General features: G+C 46.9%; 2 protein-coding genes across 2 annotated transcripts; both read right to left on the bottom strand.

Moving 5' to 3' along the window:
• Positions 1-111: 111 nt before the first annotated feature.
• LOC121137944 (speckle-type POZ protein-like) lies at positions 112-1,244 on the bottom strand (the record flags this gene model as incomplete). The annotated part of the gene is made up of 1 exon (XM_040740825.1): positions 112-1,244. A coding segment is annotated over exon 1 (859 nt), but the record flags the coding sequence as incomplete, so codon positions are not given.
• Positions 1,245-6,837: 5,593 nt separating this feature from the next.
• On the bottom strand, positions 6,838-8,226 carry LOC121137945 (speckle-type POZ protein-like). Its single transcript, XM_040740826.1, has one exon. The coding sequence runs from the start codon at positions 7,950-7,952 to the stop codon at positions 6,864-6,866; it is 1,089 nt and encodes a 362-aa protein (XP_040596760.1). The 5' UTR covers positions 7,953-8,226; the 3' UTR covers positions 6,838-6,863.
• Positions 8,227-19,232: the final 11,006 nt, after the last annotated feature.

Genomic DNA, 19,232 nt, shown 5'->3' with positions numbered 1-19,232 from the left:
CTGAGATCTGCGCCTCTGGAGGGACGCACTAAGCCAGGAGATAATCACCTATTGGTTTCCAGCATAGGTCTCCAGAAAGTCGATCCCTGATGCTTCTCCCACCCTTCATACAGGATAAATCAATCAACTTGATTGGAGCCCGGGAAAGTTGCAAATGCTCCAGGCCATACATGTCAGCAGCTGCAAGCAGAACATCTGCCATGCTGTGGAGAATCGGTGCCTTCCCAGTGTAAATGAAGCCCATCATTGCTCTGAAGCATTGAGGCTCCAGGTCGTGGATCTCAATGCGGTTTGTTCTGCTCTCCTGCATGTCATGTTCAAACATGGCTCTGAAAACTGGAGAGCGAGCTGCTAAGATGGCCTTGTGAGCCCGGAATTCCTGGCCAGCTACCACCAGGCAGCAGTCTGTGAAGAAGGAATTCTCCCACAGCTCTCCTAGCTCATCTGCCAGAGTGCACCTTGGAACCTGGATCCCTGGCATCGTGGTCTCGTCAGAGAAGCCTAAGGAGTCTTGGGCCACAGTCACCTTGCATCTCAGGCTGAGTTCATTGTCTTCGAGCAGCCAAGGCTCCTGGGCCAAGAGGGAATCTCGAGGGATGAACTTTCTGAATCCCCACTGCTGATTTTGCTGGAACCTGAAGAATCTTGGGCTCTTCATGCCTTGTGTTTTCTCTCCTTCGGAATCGATGATCCAAAACTGGAACTTTGCCCACACTGGTCTCCTTGGGCAGCTGAGCAACGTTAGGTAAACTGACAAGTAGCCTTCACTTTCTTCATCCATCCCGTTCGGGTGTATTTTCAAACTCCATCCGTTTTTGTCCCTGTCTGCTGAGGAGAAGGTTGGGCTTTCAATGGCTTCCCTCATTTCCCGCAGGATAGAACAGAAGTTGCCGATGGTCCAACTGTAGGTGAATTTCTGGAAACTGACTTCTGTGTAGCCCCAGCTCACGGCTGCCAGGTCCCCTGACATATCGGCTTGTGGCACTTTTTCAGTTAACCTGGCTCCAAAATGAATAGGTAGGGCGTTTTCTTCTTCAACCTGGAGGTACCAATTACAGATAACTGTAACACAAAAAGATAAAAGACCAGACACTGATATTGGGGCTCAACTTCAATCTGAAGGTCAGGCAAGCAAAGCAGCCAAGCCACTAGATCTTGCCTCTACCTCAGGCTCCACGTGCTCTCCCCAAGCATCACACCGCTACCTCTCCTCAGCCTAACTGGAGATCTTCTTGAGCCTGATTACTGAAAGACACCGCTCTTATCGTTTATTCCACTCTATTGCTGGGATCAAGGGCATGAGCTCTGTTACTCTGTTAAGCTGGTTCAATCTAGTGTGGCCCTGGGTAGACTTGAACACACAGATATCCACCCACGAGTCCTCAGGGGAAACGTGTCTGCCTGGCTTCACTGGCTAAGCAGTATGGTTGCTTTGCTCTTTTGATCACCAGTGACTTGTGAAATGGTAAACTATGTATCATCACAGACACATTTTTAGAATTTTGTTTTCTGCTTTCCTCTGTATCCCCAACTCTTTGGGGCTGGAGACTTGGGTCTCTCTGAAATTCTCTATCCAGATTTCAATGTTAGATTCACAGATTCTTGGGAGAGCTGCAATCTCACCACTACGCTGTTTCCTTTCCTAGATTGAATCTTGGGTCAACTGGTAACTACTTTTGACAATTTTACTCAACTCTTGGATGGTTTGGAGCAATTAATGCTCTCATATAGAAAAAAGTTTGTACCAGGGTTCACTGGAGAAACAGAACAGATAGAAAGAAACTCTGACCATATGAAGAAAGGGGATTCCTTAGAATGACTTAGGGCTGTAGGCCTGATAGCCTCACAGTATCTAGTTATGAAGAGAAAGTTCAAGACCTCAGTACTTACTCAGTCCAGAAAGTTGGACCAGTCTGCTGGTCTTCAGGATATTCTGGATGTCAGGAGAAGTAGTCGCTATTGCCAGTGAAGGGAGGGACTTGCTGCAAGGCAAGGGCCAGCTGGCAAAGAGGAAGACCTTCCTCTCTCCTTCTGCCTTTAGAGTCTCCCACCAGAGGGTGTGGCCTGTTTACCCATCAAGGTCTGGATTAAAGGTGTGTTTGTCTTCCTTCCTCAGATCAGGATTAGATCCATGTTTTGCTGTAACTCCAACGTTCCAATTGGATTGGATCTACATACCACAACGGAAGCTGTGCTCTCCATGTTTGGATGTTAGTTTATTCCAGAGAAAGTCAGATCAGGGAACAAGAGTCACCATAATAAGTGGCGTTTACTTCTTGTGTTCCATAAAGTTCCGAAATTCTACTCATTCAGTCACAGAGACTGAGTAGATTCTGGGTGTCCATACCTCATATTTTGTTTGTTTGGTATTTTTCTCCAAACTATGATCATTTTATCATTTGTAGAAGTTTAAAATAATGTTACTTGACATACCGATCCCGGGTCACTCTCTATCCCACAGCAATGCACACATTCTACCCACCCAACACCCAATCCACCCCTCTGAAAGGGGCGTTCCCACATGGGAATTCAACAAATTCTGTGACATCACTGGAAGCAGACCAAAGACCCTCCCCCATGATTGTAGGGTGAGCGAGGTATGTCTCCACAGGGAATGGGTACCCAAGAGACATTTCATGCAGTAGGGATAAATCCTGGTTCCCCGTGTGGTGGACCCAACAACTGCCCAAACCAAACAAAGGTCATACACATTCCTAGGGACCAGTTCAGTGTTATGCAGGTTTGCGGGGTGTCATTATGGACTCGGGGACCTCCCACTTGATTCTTGCTTGGCTCAGCTGTTTCTGACCCAGGGACCTGGCCACTCTGCTCATACTATCACACCTCCTGCTGCAAGACTGTAGTCCGCGAGTTGGGCCAGTACTTAGCTGTGGATCTCTTCACCTTCCTCTGTGGGTTAATGGATGAACGTTCTATGATGACACCTAAGGTAGTCATCAACGTGATTGCATGGCAAGTGCCGCTAAGGTGCCCTTTCCACTGTGGCTCAGAGTTTAAGCACGGCTCATGCTTGTGCATTCCTGGGAATTTCCTTAGAGCCAGATTTCCGGCTAACCCAAAAAATGGTCTCTCCATCCAAGTTTCCCTTTCCTTGTTCAGTTCCCCTGCGGCCTCCACCAACTTGACCGACCCAGACCCTCGTGCTCTCCTTCTACCTTCTGCATTCTAACAACAACCTCTTCCTGCACGTGTCTTCCAAATATACACAGGAGACCTTGTCTGTTTCCATTTTGGGGGTATGGTAGAATCCATGCATTTTCCTAGTAGGGCTCTTCTTGTTTTTTGGACTCTCTGAAGTTGTCAACTGTAGGCTGACTATCCTCTACTTTATGTCGAATATCTACTTATGTGTGAGTACATGGGACACAGAGCTAAACAGAGAATTCTGAACAGTACAGTCTCTAGTGTCCAAAAGGCAAAGGAGGATCTGCTCCATATCCATAGCCACCAGGGAAATGAAAATCAAACCTCATCTAAGATGTCATCACTTATTGGTCAGAATGGCTAAGATCAAAATCATTAATGACAATTTATGCTGGAGAAGATATACTGTAAGGGGAACACTGTTCCTTTGCTGGTTCAAACTTGTAAGCCACTGTGGAAATATGGGTGGCCATTTCTCAAAATGTTGGTTATCAAACTACAACAAAGCACAGCATAACCACTCTTGTGCATATAACCAAAGGATACACAATCATACCATATGGACATTCGACCTGTCAACTATGCTCACAGAAGTATTATTTGTAATGGCCAGAAACTGAAACCGACCTTGCTGACCCTCCCCTGAAAATTGGATAAGGAAAATGTGGTACATTTAAACAATGGGGTCCGACTCAGGATGGAAGACAATGACATTGTGAATTTGCAGTCAAATGGATGGATTTAGAAGACCACAACCTGAGTGGGGTATCAGCAACACAGAACAACAAGCATTTCACATTTCATATTTTAATGGGTGTTTTCTCTCCTCTGCAAATTTTGAGCTCCCATTCTTACTCTGCTAGGACCTTTAAAACGAGAGAGTTTTCTCTTGTATATCAGAATATGTTCAGTAGTTACTGAAGGAAAGGTGTTCTGATGGCTCTTCTTCAAATGTGATCAGTAAAATGCTCCCTAGACCTCTCCAGTTCATGATGTCCTGGAGGGACTCACTAAGCCAGGAGGAAAGAGAACTACCTCCACACATTGGCTTTCCACCTCAGGTCTACTGAAAATCTGGCCCTGATGCTTCTCCCAACCTCCATACAGGTTAAATCAATCAACTGGATATGAGCCCTTAAAAGATGCTTCCTCAGTATAGCCCCTATTACAGGTGGATAACTAGTACCACTTGAGACTCTTCTCTGTTGCAGGTTCCCCTTTCCTCAAGAGTGTCAATTGAAAGGAAGCTAGGCTGTCACTGCAAGGCCCCTCATTTGTCAGAAAAGTGCTTTAACTTGTGGTCCTGAACTTGCTTCTGGAGTGTTGGAGCAGCCTCTCCTGGGGAAACTGGGAGCCACAGAGGCAGAAAGCATTTGCTCTTTTCACAGAGATACTCATGTATAAAATGCCATTGGTGGTGGTTTTAATTTGGGTAAGTGGTTCTCTTGGTGACTTATTGGAGACAAAGCATTCATGGCCCCATAAGATGAGGCTCACTTCTGGAACTACACGAGAGTCCACATCACAGAGAAAATCACTTGTCGTGTGGAAGAAACTTACAGAACAAATACACATGTAGAAGAGATAGTTAAGCATGGACAGAGTTAGAGAGAGACACTGAAGGATTTGCACCCACACACAAACACACACACACACAAACACACAAAATAACACAAACATACAGAGAGAGATATGAAGAGACAGAGAAAGAGTGAGCAAGAGAGAAATAGAAGGAAAAGAGAGAGAGTGAGAGAGAGAGAGAGAGAGAGACAGAGTGATATAGATTATGAGACAGACATAGATTGAGGGAGAGAGTGACATACATAATCATTAATGGAGAGATGAGATTGTGACAAGGCAACAGACATGAAGACAGTTATCTTCATTCTAAACAGACAAGCACAGCATTGGTGGAGGTAAATAAATAGATTGAAAGAGAGATGCACTGCGACAGAGCTAGAGAAACAGACAAACAGACAGTCAGGCTGACACACAGACAGAAACACAGGCACACTGTGTGTCACAGTGATGTACACAGCAGAAGAAAGAATCAGAGTGACACACAGAGAGTGACACAAACAAGAGAAAAAAAGAGACAGACAGACAGAGAGACAGACAGACAGAGACTGATAGAGATTCAAGTTGAGGAACACACAGAGCGAAGCAGAGGAGAAAGTTCCTTCTTAAACTATTAATTGAATGCCTGGAAGTTCTTTCCTCTAGGAAGAGGGCCTCATATCCTGTTTGTGAGCAGTCTCCTACTCAAGATCAATCATGTTGAGAGTGTCAGTCAATTTCAGCTGGGAATTTTCTATCACAAAGCAATAATGTTATGATTTCTTTTTCCCCTTTTAAGAAACAAACAATCTGATTTACTGACTTTCGTGCAACTAGAAGTGATAGAAAAAATAATATCAGTATCGCATAATGGAAGCTATAAATATAGAAAAAAGAAAGCAAATTCTTTCTGCAGAGTGGGCATGATTTGACGGTAGCCCGGCTACAACACACACATATGGAAATGCTGTCTTCAAACTTTGGTACCTAAATCATCAGGGAGCTTGGTTGGGATTAACAACTTAATCTATGACTCCAGTTTAATTTAGAAAGAGCTGTCAAGCAAGAAAAGGAAGAGTCAGGCAGAGGAGGACAAGTTAGGGGCATCAAAGGCCCAGCCATTGAGCCTGTCTGCCTGAGAGAATTCATTATAACACTGGTAGGGATGGAGGAATTATTTTTCCAACATCTAAAAACGGACCCACAGATCAGGTGGGGAAAGTATGGATTCTCAATAAATCAATATCCTTCTCCTTTTTGAAAATGCATACAGTCTTTAGCAAAGAATAGACTACCAAAAGACTCTGCCAAAAGCAGTTGTCTTCCTCATGTTTGGCATCTAATCTGACAAATCCAGGTGCCAGGAAAGAGTAGTGAGGCATTGTGTGAAATGTGCAGCCATGAGGATGATAACCAAACTCGCACAAGCTGAGGAGTACTGGGTGAAATGATACAGGCTTCTTCAAACAGAAACACCACAGAAACAACAAAATGGTTGTTAAATTTTTTATTCGTTTTATAGTGTGTGGTTTACAGAAATGGATACAGCCAGGAGAGACAAGAGGAGGACATCATTCCTCTGCATATCCAGTTAAGGAATTTGAGAAGTCTCCATCGTATGCTGACAGTTGAACGCATGGAAATGGTCCTCTGCAGGAGCCCCAACTACTTTAGCCAACTGAGGCAAAAGTCCAGTCCCCACACACTAGGCATGGAGAGAGAAACTTTCTTCCTTCCTCTTCCTCGTCTCTTGTAAGCACACATTCATGTTTGCTTTCTGCTTTGGTCTAAATCCGTGATCATATGCTCTGCTCAGTCTTATCCAGACAGGTTCCTCCAAAGAAACCCTGTTGGGATGTGCTTGGGGCCAACAACCCCACTGATTCCCCAGTATCAGACTCAATGTAGTGAAAGCAAACCAGTACAGCATCTGGGTAGAGAATCCCAGAAGACAGTGCTCTCCCTACCCAAAACTGCCATTCAACTTATTTCCTGGCGTATTAAAGGCCTGAGCCCCCATGCTGTCTTTCCACAGGTTCTCTGAAAATGCTACAGTGTCCCGTAGTCTACCCAGGTGTCCTTGGAAACAATGCCTGGCTGCCGCTTATGGAATACACCTGTAGGTCAGAGCTGACAGGATCCTAAGATTGCTTGAGGCGTTTGGGAGGGGGCTCCAGTAATGAGCAGTGAGCAGAAGCCAGGGAGCTGTATGCTTCAGCCAGCAAGTGGGGATATGAGCCCACCATTGTCTTCCAGCTTGAAGTCTCAGAGACTTCAGAAGCATGAGCTGTTATGAAATCCAGCACCTGGGTTTTCAGCTGCCCTGCACTGTGGAGGTCAGCCATGACGAGAGTGTGGGCAGCAGTCTCCACGGAGAGGTCCTTGCAGAGGGCGTCCTCACACATGACCTTCAAACGCTCCAGGCCATACTTGTCGGCAGCTGCAAGCAGTACATCTGCCATGCTGTGGAGATCCGGTGCCTTCCCGGTGTAAATGAAGCCCATCATTGCCCTGAAGCCTTGAGGCTCCAGGTCGTGGATCTCAATGCGGTTTGTTCTGCTCTCCTGCATGTCATGTTCAAACATGGCTCTGAAAACTGGAGAGCGAGCTGCTAAGATGGCCTTGTGAGCCCGGAATTCCTGGCCAGCTACCACCAGGCAGCAGTCTGTGAAGAAGGAATTCTCCCACAGCTCTCCTAGCTCATCTGCCAGAGTGCACCTTGGAACCTGGATCCCTGGCATCGTGGTCTCGTCAGAGAAGCCTAAGGAGTCTTGGGCCACAGTCACCTTGCATCTCAGGCTGAGTTCATTGTCTTCGAGCAGCCAAGGCTCCTGGGCCAAGAGGAAATCTCGAAGGATGAACTTTCTGAATCCCCACTGCTGATTTTGCTGGAACCTGAAGAATCTTGGGCTCTTCATGCCTTGTGTTTTCTCTCCTTCGGAATCGATGATCCAAAACTGGAACTTTGCCCACACTGGTCTCCTTGGGCAGCTGAGCAACGTTAGGTAAACTGACAAGTAGCCTTTGCTTTCTTCATCCATCCCGTTCGGGTGTATTTTCAAACTCCATCTGTTTTTGTCCCTGGCTCCTGAGGAGAAGGTTGGGCTTTCAATGGCTTCCCTCATTTCCCGCAGGATAGAACAGAAGTTGCCGATGGTCCAACTGTAGGTGAATTTCTGGAAACTGACTTCTGTGTAGCCCCAGCTCACGGCTGCCAGGTCCCCTGACATATCGGCTTGTGGCACTTTTTCAGTTAACCTGGCTCCAAAATGAATAGGTAGGGCGTTTTCTTCTTCAACCTGGAGGTACCAATTACAGATAACTGTAACACAAAAAGATAAAAGACCAGACACTGATATTGGGGCTCAACTTCAATCTGAAGGTCAGGCAAGCAAAGCAGCCAAGCCACTAGATCTTGCCTCTACCTCAGGCTCCACGTGCTCTCCCCAAGCATCACACCGCTACCTCTCCTCAGCCTAACTGGAGATCTTCTTGAGCCTGATTACTGAAAGACACCGCTCTTATCGTTTATTCCACTCTATTGCTGGGATCAAGGGCATGAGCTCTGTTACTCTGTTAAACTGGTTCAATCTAGTGTGGCCCTGGGTAGACTTGAACACACAGATATCCACCCACGAGTCCTCAGGGGAAACGTGTCTGCCTGGCTTCACTGGCTAAGCAGTATGGTTGCTTTGCTCTTTTGATCACCAGTGACTTGTGAAATGGTAAACTATGTATCATCACAGACACATTTTTAGAATATTGTTTTCTGCTTTCCTCTGTATCCCCAACTCTTTGGGGCTGGAGACTTGGGTCTCTCTGAAATTCTCTATCCAGATTTCAATGTTAGATTCACAGATTCTTGGGAGAGCTGCAATCTCACCACTACGCTGTTTCCTTTCCTAGATTGAATCTTGGGTCAACTGGTAACTACTTTTGACAATTTTACTCAACTCTTGGATGGTTTGGAGCAATTAATGCTCTCATATAGAAAAAAAAGTTTGTACCAGGGTTCACTGGAGAAACAGAACAGATAGAAAGAAACTCTGACCATATGAAGAAAGGGGATTCCTTAGAATGACTTAGGGCTGTAGGCCTGATAGCCTCACAGTATCTAGTTATGAAGAGAAAGTTCAAGACCTCAGTACTTACTCAGTCCAGAAAGTTGGACCAGTCTGCTGGTCTTCAGGATATTCTGGATGTCAGGAGAAGTAGTCGCTATTGCCAGTGAAGGGAGGGACTTGCTGCAAGGCAAGGGCCAGCTGGCAAAGAGGAAGACCTTCCTCTCTCCATGCCCCTTTATAGTCTCCCACCAGAGGGTGTGGCCTGTTTACCCATCAAGGTCTGGATTAAGGGTGTGTTTGTCTTCCTTCCTCAGATCAGGATTAGATCCATGTTTTGCTGTAACTCCAACGTTCCAATTGGATTGGATCTACATACCACAACGGAAGCTGTGCTCTCCATGTTTGGATGTTAGTTTATTCCAGAGAAAGTCAGATCAGGGAACAAGAGTCACCATAATAAGTGGAGTTTACTTCTTGTGTTACATGAAGTCCTGAAATTCTACTCATTCAGTCACAGGGACTGAGTAGATTCTGGGTGTCCATATCTCATATTTTGTTTGTTTGGTATTTTTCTCCAAACTATGATCATTTTATCATTTGTAGAAGTTTAAAATAATGTTACTTGACATACCGATCCCGGGTCACTCTCTATCCCACAGCAATGCACACATTCTACCCACCCAACACCCAATCCACCCCTCTGAAAGGGGCGTTCCCACATGGGAATTCAACAAATTCTGTGACATCACTGGAAGCAGACCAAAGACCCTCCCCCATGATTGTAGGGTGAGCGAGGTATGTCTCCACAGGGAATGGGTGCCCAAGAGACATTTCATGCAGTAGGGATAAATCCTGGTTCCCAGTGTGGTGGACCCAACAACTGCCCAAACCAAACAAAGGTCATACACATTCCTAGGGACCAGTTCAGTGTTATGCAGGTTTGCGGGGTGTCATTATGGACTCGGGGACCTCCCACTTGATTCTTGCTGGGCTCAGCTGTTTCTGACCCAGGGACCTGGCCACTCTGCTCATACTATCACACCTCCTGCTGCAAGACTGTGGTCCGCGAGTTGGGCCAGTACTTAGCTGTGGATCTCTTCACCTTCCTCTGTGGGTTAATGGATGAACGTTCTATGATGACACCTAAGGTAGTCATCAACGTGATTGCATGGCAAGTGCCGCTAAGGTGCCCTTTCCACTGTGGCTCAGAGTTTAAGCACGGCTCATGCTTGTGCATTCCTGGGAATTTCCTTAGAGCCAGATTTCCGGCTAACCCAAAAATGGTCTCTCCATCGAAGTTTCCCTTTCCTTGTTCAGTTCCCCTGCGGCCTCCACCAACTTGACCGACCCAGACCCTCGTGCTCTCCTTCTACCTTCTGCATTCTAACAACAACCTCTTCCTGCACGTGTCTTCCAAATATACACAGGAGACCTTGTCTGTTTCCATTTTGGGGGTATGGTAGAATCCATGCATTTTCCTAGTAGGGCTCTTCTTGTTTTTTGGACTCTCTGAAGTTGTCAACTGTAGGCTGACTATCCTCTACTTTATGTCGAATATCTACTTATGTGTGAGAACATGGGACACAGAGCTAAACAGAGAATTCTGAACAGTACAGTCTCTAGTGTCCAAAAGGCAAAGGAGGGTCTGCTCCATATCCATAGCCTCCAGGGAAATGAAAATCAAACCTCATCTAAGATGTCATCATTTATTGGTCAGAATGGCTAAGATCAAAACCATTAATGACAATTTATGCTGGAGACGATATACTGTAAGGGGATCACTGTTCCTTTGCTGGTTCAAACTTGTAAGCCACTGTGGAAATATGGGTGGCCATTTCTCAAAATGTTGGTTATCAAACTGCAACAAAGCACAGCATAACCACTCTTGTGCATATAAACAAAGGATACACAATCATACCATATGGACATTCGACCTATCAACTATGCTCACAGAAGTACTTTTTGTAATGGCCAGAAACTGAAACCAAACTAGCTGACCCTCCCCTGAAAACTGGATAAGGAAAATGTGGTGCATTTAAACAATGGGATACGACTCAGGGCGGAAGATAATGACATTGTGAATTTGCAGTCAAATGGATGGATTTAGAAGACAACAATCCTGAGTGGGGTAACAGCAACACTGAACAACAAGCATTTCACATTTCATATTTTAATGGGTGTTTTCTCTCCTCTCCAAATTTTGAGCTCCCATGCTTACTCTGCAGGACGTTTAAAACGAGAGAGTTTTCTCATGTATATCAGAATATGTTCAGTAGTTGCTGGGATCAAGGGCATGAGCTCTGTTACACTGTTAGGCTGGTTCAATCTAGTGTGGCCCTGGGTAGACTTGAAAACACAGATATCCACCTGCTTTTGTACCTCGAGTCCTCGGAGGAAACGTGTCTGCCTGGCTTCACTGGCTAAGTAGTATGTTTGCTTTGCTCTTTTGATCACCAGTGACATAAGAAATGGTAAACTATGTGTCTCTGCAGACACATTTTTAGAAATTTGTTTTCTGCTTTCCTCTGTATCCCCAACTCTTTGGCACTGGAGACTTGGGTCTCTCTTAAATTTTCTATCCAGATTTCAATGTTAGATTAAGAGAAGACAGATTGAGCTTCTAGGGATAGCTGCAATCTCACCACTACACTGTTTCCTTTTCTAGATTAAATCTTAGGTCAACAGGTAACCACTTTTGACAATTTCACTCAACTCTTGGATGGTTTGGAGCACTTTATGCTCCTGTATAAAAAAGTGTTTGTACCAGGGTTCCCTAGAGAAACATAACAGAGAGTAAGAAACTCTGTCCATATGAAGAAACGGGATTCCTTAGAATGACTTAGGGCTGTAGGCCTGATAGCCTCACAGTATCTAGCTATGAAGAGAAATTGCAAGACCTCAGTACTTACTCAGTCCAGAAAGTGGTACCAGTCTGCTGGTCTTCAGTATATTCTGGAAGTCAGGAGAAGTATTCGCAATTGCCAGTGAAGGGAAGGACTTGCTGCAAGGCAAGGGCCAGCTAGCAAAGACGAAGACTTTCCTCTCTCCATGCCCTTTTATAATCCGCAACCAGAGTGTGTGGCCTGTTTACCCATCTGGATTAAGGGTCTGTTTGTCTTCTGTCCTCCCTGTAACTCCACAGTTCCAGTTGGAATTGGATCTACATACCACAATTGAAATGGTGCTCTCCATATTGGATGTTAGTTTATTCCAGATAAAGTCAGATCAGGGAACAAGAGTAACAATGAGAAGTGTAGTTTGCTTCTTGTGTTACATGAAGATCCTAAATTCTACTCATTCAGTCATGGGGACTGAGTAGATTCTGTCTGTCCATACCTTATATTTTGTTTGTTTGGTATTTTTCTCCAAAGTGTGTTCATTTCATCATTTGTAGATTTTTAAAGTAAAGTTACTTTGCATACTAATCCTGCATCACTCTCTTCTACCTTCTGCATTCTAACAACAAACTCTTTCTTCACTGGTGTTCCAAACATACAGAGGAGACCTTGTCTGTTTCCATTTTGGCAGGATGGGAGAATCCATGCATTTTTCTATTAGGGCCCTTCGTTTTTTTTTTGGACTCTCTGAAGTTGTCAAGTGTAGGCTGAGTATCCTCGGCTTTATGTCGAATATTTACTTATGTGTGAGTACATGGGATACAGAGCTAAAGAGAGAATTCTGAACAGTCTCTAGTGGCCAAAAGTCTAAGGAGTGTCTGCTGCATATCCTTAGCCACCTCGTCTAAGATGTCATCTTTTACTGGTCAGAATGGCTCAGATCAAAACCGTTAATGACAATTCATGCTGGAGAGGATATACTGTAAGGGAACACTGTTCCTTTGCTGGTTCAAACTTGGAAGCCACTGTGGAAATATGGTGGCCTTTTCTCAAAATGTTGGGTATCAATCTACAACAAAGAACAGCATAACCAACAACAACCTGGAGTGGGGTCTTAGCAACACAGAACAACAAACACGTCATATTTTATATTTTACCGGGGGTTTTCTCTCCTCTCCAACTTTTGAGCTCCCATGCTTACTCTTCAGGACCTTTAAAATGAGAGTGTTTTCTCTTGTATATCAGACTATGTTTAGTAGTTACTGAAGTAAAGGTGTTCTGATGGCTCTTCTTCAAATGTGATTATTAAAATGCTCCCCATACCTCTCCAGGTCATGCTGTCTGGAGGGACTCACTAAGCCAGAAGGAAAGGGAACTAACCCAACTCATCGGTTTCCAGCATATGTCTCCAGAAATTATGGCTCTGATGCTTCTCCCACTCTCCATACAGGATAAATCAATCAACTGGATTGGAGACCTGAAAAGTTGCTTCTCCAGTAAAGCCCCTATTACAGGTGGATAACTAGTACCACCTGAGACTCTTCTCTGTTGCAGGTTCCCCTTTCTCATGAGTGTCAATTGAAAGTAAGCTAGGCTATCAGTGCAAGGCCCTCATTTGTCAGAAAAGTGCTCTAACTTGAGGTCCTGAGCTTGCTTCTGGATTGTTGGAGCAGCCTCTCCTCGGGTAACTGGGAGCCACAGAGGCAGAAAGCATTGACTCTTTTCGCAGAGCTACTCATGTCAAAAATGCCATTGGTGGTGGTTTTAATTTGGTTAGGGGGTTATCTTGGTAACTTAATGGAGACAAATCATTCATATTTGCATAGGATGAGGCTCACTTCTGGATCTACACGAGAGTCCACATCACAGAGAAAATCACTTTTCGTGGGGCAGAACCTTACAGAACAAATACACATGTAGTAGAGATAGTTAAGCATGGACAAAGTTTGAGGGACACGGCAGGATTTGCACACACACACACACAACCTAACGCAAACGTACAGAGAGAGATATGAAGAGACAGATAAAGAGTGAGCAAGAGAGAATTAGAAGGAAAAGAGAGACAGTGAGAGAGAGAGAGAGGGAGAGACAGAGTTATATAGTCTATGAGACAGACATAAATTGAGGGACAGAGTTACATACATAACCATTAATGGAGAGATGAGATTGTGACAAGGCAACAGACATACAGACAGTTATCTTCATTCTAAACAGACATGCACAGCATTGGTGGAGGTAAATAAATAGATTGAAAGAGATATGCTCTGCGAGAGAGCTAGAGAAACAGACAAAAAGACAGTCAGGCTGACACACAGACAGAAAGACAGCAATGCTCCCGTTCTACCCACACCACCCCCAATTCACTCCTGGGGATATCCTGGGAACTGCACAGTGCTTCTCATCCCTTCAAGAGCAGAGCTGCCCAGATTCCATGTCTTCTCTTCCACCAAAGGGAGCAGGTAACCAGCAGATGCAGTGCCTAGAGATTTCCTGGGAACTGCAACATACTTCCCATCCCGTCAAAAGCAGAGCTGCCCAGATTCCATATCTTCTCTTCCACCAATGGGACTAGGAAACCACCAGACCCACGAGACCACCAGACCAACTTGTCCTGCAGGAGAATGTATAAAATGCTGTGTATTCAGGCCAGCATTCCAGTGACTGGGAATTGGCTAGATATTGCAGAGCACTTCCCATCCAGGCAGAATCCAAGCAGCATAGTTTGCATATCTTCTATTCCACCAGCGAGTCCAGGAAACCAGCAGGTCCAGACCAGGAGATCAGCTGGTCCGTCTAGACAAGTTAAAATAGTCACTGCATCCAGGCCTGCATTCCAGTGCCTGGGGATTACCTGGGAAATGCAAAGAGCTTCCCATCCCTGCGTGCGCCAAACACCCCAGATTCCAGGTGGTCTCTTCCACCAACGAGACAAGAAAACCTGCAGATCCAGTGCCTGGATATTGCCTGGCATCTGCAAAGAGCTTCCCATCCCCGCAAGAATGAGCAGCCCACATTCCAGGTCTTCTATTCCACTTTCAAGACCAGAAAACCAGAAGATCAAGGAGACCAGGGACCAGCAGGTGAAGCAGGACCAGGTAAAACAGGCCCTACATCTGGGCCTGCATTCCAGTGCCTGGCGATAGCCTTGGAACAGCATAAACCTTCCCATTCCAGCACGAAGCTAGCAGCCCAGATTCGAGTTCTTCTATTCAACCAACATGATCAAGAAAACAGCAGATCTAGACCACAAGACCAGCTGGTCTAGGAGCCCCAGCTAAAACATGATCTTCTTCTGGGCATGCGTCCCAGTGCCAGGGCATCACCCAGGAACTGCACAGTGCTTCCCATCCCACAGGGAATCTAGCAGCCCAGATTCCAGGTTTTCTCTTCCAACAATGAGACCAGGAATCCAGCTGTTCCAAGAGACAGGGCTCCAGCTGTTCTGGCTCGACCAGGTAAAAGAGGATCTTCATCTGGGCCTGCATTCCAGTGCCTGGGGATCGCCTGCAAACTCCAAAATGATTCCCATCCCAAAGAGGCCAACAGCCCATATTCCAGGTCTTCTCTTCAACCAAAGAGACCATGAAACCTGAATTTGCAGATCAGGGGACCAGCAGGTCAGGCTGTCCAGATAAAATAGTCCATGCATTTGTGCCTGCAGTCCAGTGCTTGGGGATTGCCTGGGAACTACGCAGATGTTCCCATCCCATCAAGTGCAGGTCTGCCCAGATTCTAGGTCTTCTCTTCCACCAACGAGACCAGGAAACCAACAGATCCAGTGCCTGGTCATTGCCTGGGAAATGCACAGAGCTTACCATCCTGGCAGGAACAGAGCAGCCCAAATTCCAGGATTTCTATTTCAACAACAATACCAGCAATGCAGCAAATCAAGGAGACCAGTGGATCAGCTAGTACAAGAGACCAGGTAAAAGAGATTCTGTATCCAGTCATGCATTCCAGTGCCTGGAGATAGCCAGGGAACAGCACAAAACTTCCCATCCGGGTAGGAGCCAAGTAGCCCAGATTCCAGTTATTCTTTTTACCCATGAGACCAGAAAACAAGGAGACCAGTGTAGCAGCTCGTCAGGTGGGACTAAATAAAATAGTTCCTGGATCCAGACCTGCATTCCAGAGCCTTGGGTTCACCTGGGAACTGCTCAGTGCTTCCCATCCCATCAAGAGCAGAGCCACACAGATTTCAGATCTTCTCTTCCACCACTGAGACCAGGAAACCAGCAGACTCAGGAGACCAGGGGACCATCTGGTCTGGTGGGACAAGGTAAAATAGGCCCTGTATCCGGGCCTGCATTCCAGTGACAGAGGATTGGCTAGGACCTGCATGGGGCTACAATCCAGGAAGAAGCCAAGCATCCCAGATTCTAGGTCGTGTCTTCCACCAACAAGACCAGAATACTACCGATTGTGTGCCTAGTCATCGCCTGGAATCTGCACATATCTTCCCATCCCAGCAGGAACCCAGCAGTCCAAATTCCAGGTCTTCTCTTCCACCTACAAAACCAGAAAACTAGCTGATCCAGGAGACCAGGGAACCAGCTACTATGGTGGGAACAGGTAAAACAGGCCCTGCATCTGGGCCTGAATTTCAGTGCCTGGGAATCACCTGGGAACTGCAAAGAGCTTCAAAGCCCAGCAAGAAGGAGCAGCCCAGATTCCAGGTCTTCTATTCCACCATGGAGACCAGGAAACCAGCAAATCCAGTGCCTGTGATCCCTGTGAACTTCACAGAGCTTCCCATGCCAGCATGAAACCAGCATATCCAGTGCCTGGTGATTGCCTTGGAACTGCAGTTGCCCATCCTGGCAGGAAGCTAGCAGCCCAGATTCCAGATCTTCTCTTCAACCAAAGAGACCAGGAAACCAGAAGATCCAATGCAGGGGGATCACCTGGGAACTGCGTAGAGCTTCCCATCTTGGAAGGAGCCAAGCAGCCCAGATTCCAGGTCTTCTCTTCCACCAACAAAACCAGGAAACAAGCAGATCCAGTGCCTTGGGATATAATGGGAAATGCACAGAGCTTCCTATCCTGGTGGGAGCTGAGAAGCCCAGATTCCAGGTCATCTCTTCCACCAACAAAACCAGGAAACAAGCAGATCGAGGATACCAGGCTACCAGCTGGTTGGCAGGACCAGGAAAAACAGGCTCTTAATCCGGGCCTGCATTCTTGTGCCTGGGGTTCATCTGGGAACTGCAAAGAGCTTCCCATCCAGGCAGGAGCTGAGCAGCCCACTTTCAAGGTCTTCTCTTCCACCAAGGAGACTAGAAAACCAGCTGATCCAGATGAGTGGACCAGATGGTTCAAGCAGAACAGATAATACAGGCCCTGTTTCTGGCACTGCATTCCAGTGCCTGGGAACTGCACAGTGCATCCGATCCCAGCAGGAGCAGCTTCACACCTTCCAGGTCTTCTCGACCAACTAGACCAGGAAACCTGCAGATCCAGGAGACCAGGGGACCAGCTCTTGTGCTGGGATGAAGTAAAATAGGCCCTGAATCAGGCCTGCATTGCAGTCCTGGAAATCACCTGTGAACTGCACAGAGCTTCCCATCAGGGCAGGTCTAGAACGGCCCAGATTCCAGGTCTTCTCTTCCACCATCGAGACTAGGAAACCAGCAGATCCAGGCGACCAGGGTACCCAACTGTTCCGCGGAACCAGGAAAAACAGGCCCTGCATCTGGGCCTGCATTCCAGTACCTGGGTTTCGCCTGGCACCTAAACTGAGCTTCGCAGCCAGGAGGGAGCCAAACATCCAAGATTCCAGTTCTTGTCCACAAACAAGACCAGGAAACCAGCAGATCCAGTGCCTGGTGATTGCCTGAGAACTGCACAAACCTTCCCATCCCGGAAGGAAGCTAGCAGCCCAGACTCCAGATAATCTCTTCCACCAATGTGACCAGGAAACCAGAACATTGAGTACCTGGGGATCACATGGGAACTGCACAGAGCTTCCCATCCCAGTGTGAGATGAGCAGTCCAGATTCCAGGGCTTCTCTTCCACTAACAAGACAAGGAAACAAGCAGATTCAGGGGACAAGGGGACTAGCAGGTATGGTGGAACCAGGTAAAACAGGCCCTGCATCCGGGCCTTATGATCATCTGGGAAATGCACATAGCTTCCCAATCAGGCAGGAGCCAAGCAGCCCAGATTACAGGATTTGTCTTCCATGAATACGAGCAGGAAACTAGGAAATCCAGTGCCAGGGGATCGCCTGGGAACTGCACAGAGCTTCCCATCCTGGGAGGAAGCTAGCAGCCCAGATTCCATGCCTACTCTTCCATCAACCAGGCCAGGAAACCAGAAGATCCAGGAGACAAAGGGACACCTGGTCCCGTTTCTGGGGATCTGCAAGAATTTCCCATCACCGCGGGAACAGAGCATTCCAGATTACAGGTCAGGTATTCCACCAACGACATTAAGAAACCAGAAGATCCAGTGCTCCGGCATCGATAGGGAACTGCACAGAGCTTCCCATCCTGGTAGAAGATGAGAAGCCCAGATTCCAGGTATTTTCTTCCACCAACGAGACCATGAAACAGATCCAGAACAGGGGACCAGATGGTCCAGCGTGATCAGGTAAAATAGGCCCAGTATTCAGGCCTTCATTGCAGTCCCTGGGGTTAGCCTGGAAAGTTCAAAGACCTTCCCACCCAGGAGTCATCCAAGCAGCAGGAAGCTAGCAGCCCATATTCCAGAATTTCTCTTCCGCCAACGAGAACAGGAAACCAGCAGATACATGAGGCTAGGGGACCAGCTGGTCCTGAAGGAACAGGTAAAATATTTCCTGCATCCTGGCCAGTATTCTAGTGCCTGGGGATCTCCTGTTAACTGCAAGAGCTTCCCATTCAGCAGGATCTGAGAAGCCCATATTCCAGGACATCTCTCCCACAAACACGACCAGAAAACCAGGAGATCCTGTGCCTGTGGATCACCTGGGAACTGCACAGATCTTCCCATTCGACAGGATCTGAGCATCCCAGATTCAAGGATTTTAATAAACTAACCAGACCAGGAAACCAGCAGATTCACTCGGAGCCGAGCAGCCCAGATTCCAGGTCTTCTCTTCCAACAACATGACCTGGATTCCAGCAGATTTAGTGCCAGGGGATCGACTGGGAACTGCACAGAGCTTCCCATCATGGTGCAAGACGAGCAGCCCAGATTCCAGGTCTTCCCTTCCACCAACGTGTCCAGAAAACAGATTCAGAACAGGGGACCAGCATGTCCAGTGGTATTTTGTAAAACAGGCCCAGTGTGCAGGCCTCCATTGCAGTGCCTTGGGATAGCTTGGGAACTGTACAGATGTTCCCATCTAGGCAGGAGCCAAGCAGCCAAGATTCCAGGTCTTCTCTTCAACCAACGAGACCAGGAAACCTCCCGGCGCCTCCACACGTGCTGCTCACAGCCGCTGCCACGTGTGCTGGTCATAGCCCGCCAGCCCGCCGCAGTGCTAGGAGCAGTTGCCACTCGCAGTTGCAGACCGCTGCATGTCCCCGCCGCTGGCACCCGTGCCATCAGCTGCCCGCTCCCTCCCCGCCTCCGCACCCCGCCAGATTCCCTTGCCCGATTATTTGCACTGCTTCAGCAGCTGTT

Source organism: Mesocricetus auratus, unplaced genomic scaffold (genome assembly GCF_017639785.1).
Source record: "Mesocricetus auratus isolate SY011 unplaced genomic scaffold, BCM_Maur_2.0 contig_12271_pilon_obj, whole genome shotgun sequence".
Lineage (NCBI taxonomy): Eukaryota > Metazoa > Chordata > Mammalia > Rodentia > Cricetidae > Mesocricetus > Mesocricetus auratus.
This window is presented reverse-complemented; position numbering and strand designations above follow the sequence as displayed.

What these genes read in the sequence shown, in the direction of transcription:
- LOC121137945 (XM_040740826.1), bottom strand. Translation starts at nt 7,952, where the DNA reads ATGTCAGGGGACCTGGCAGCCGTGAGCTGGGGCTACACAGAAGTCAGT.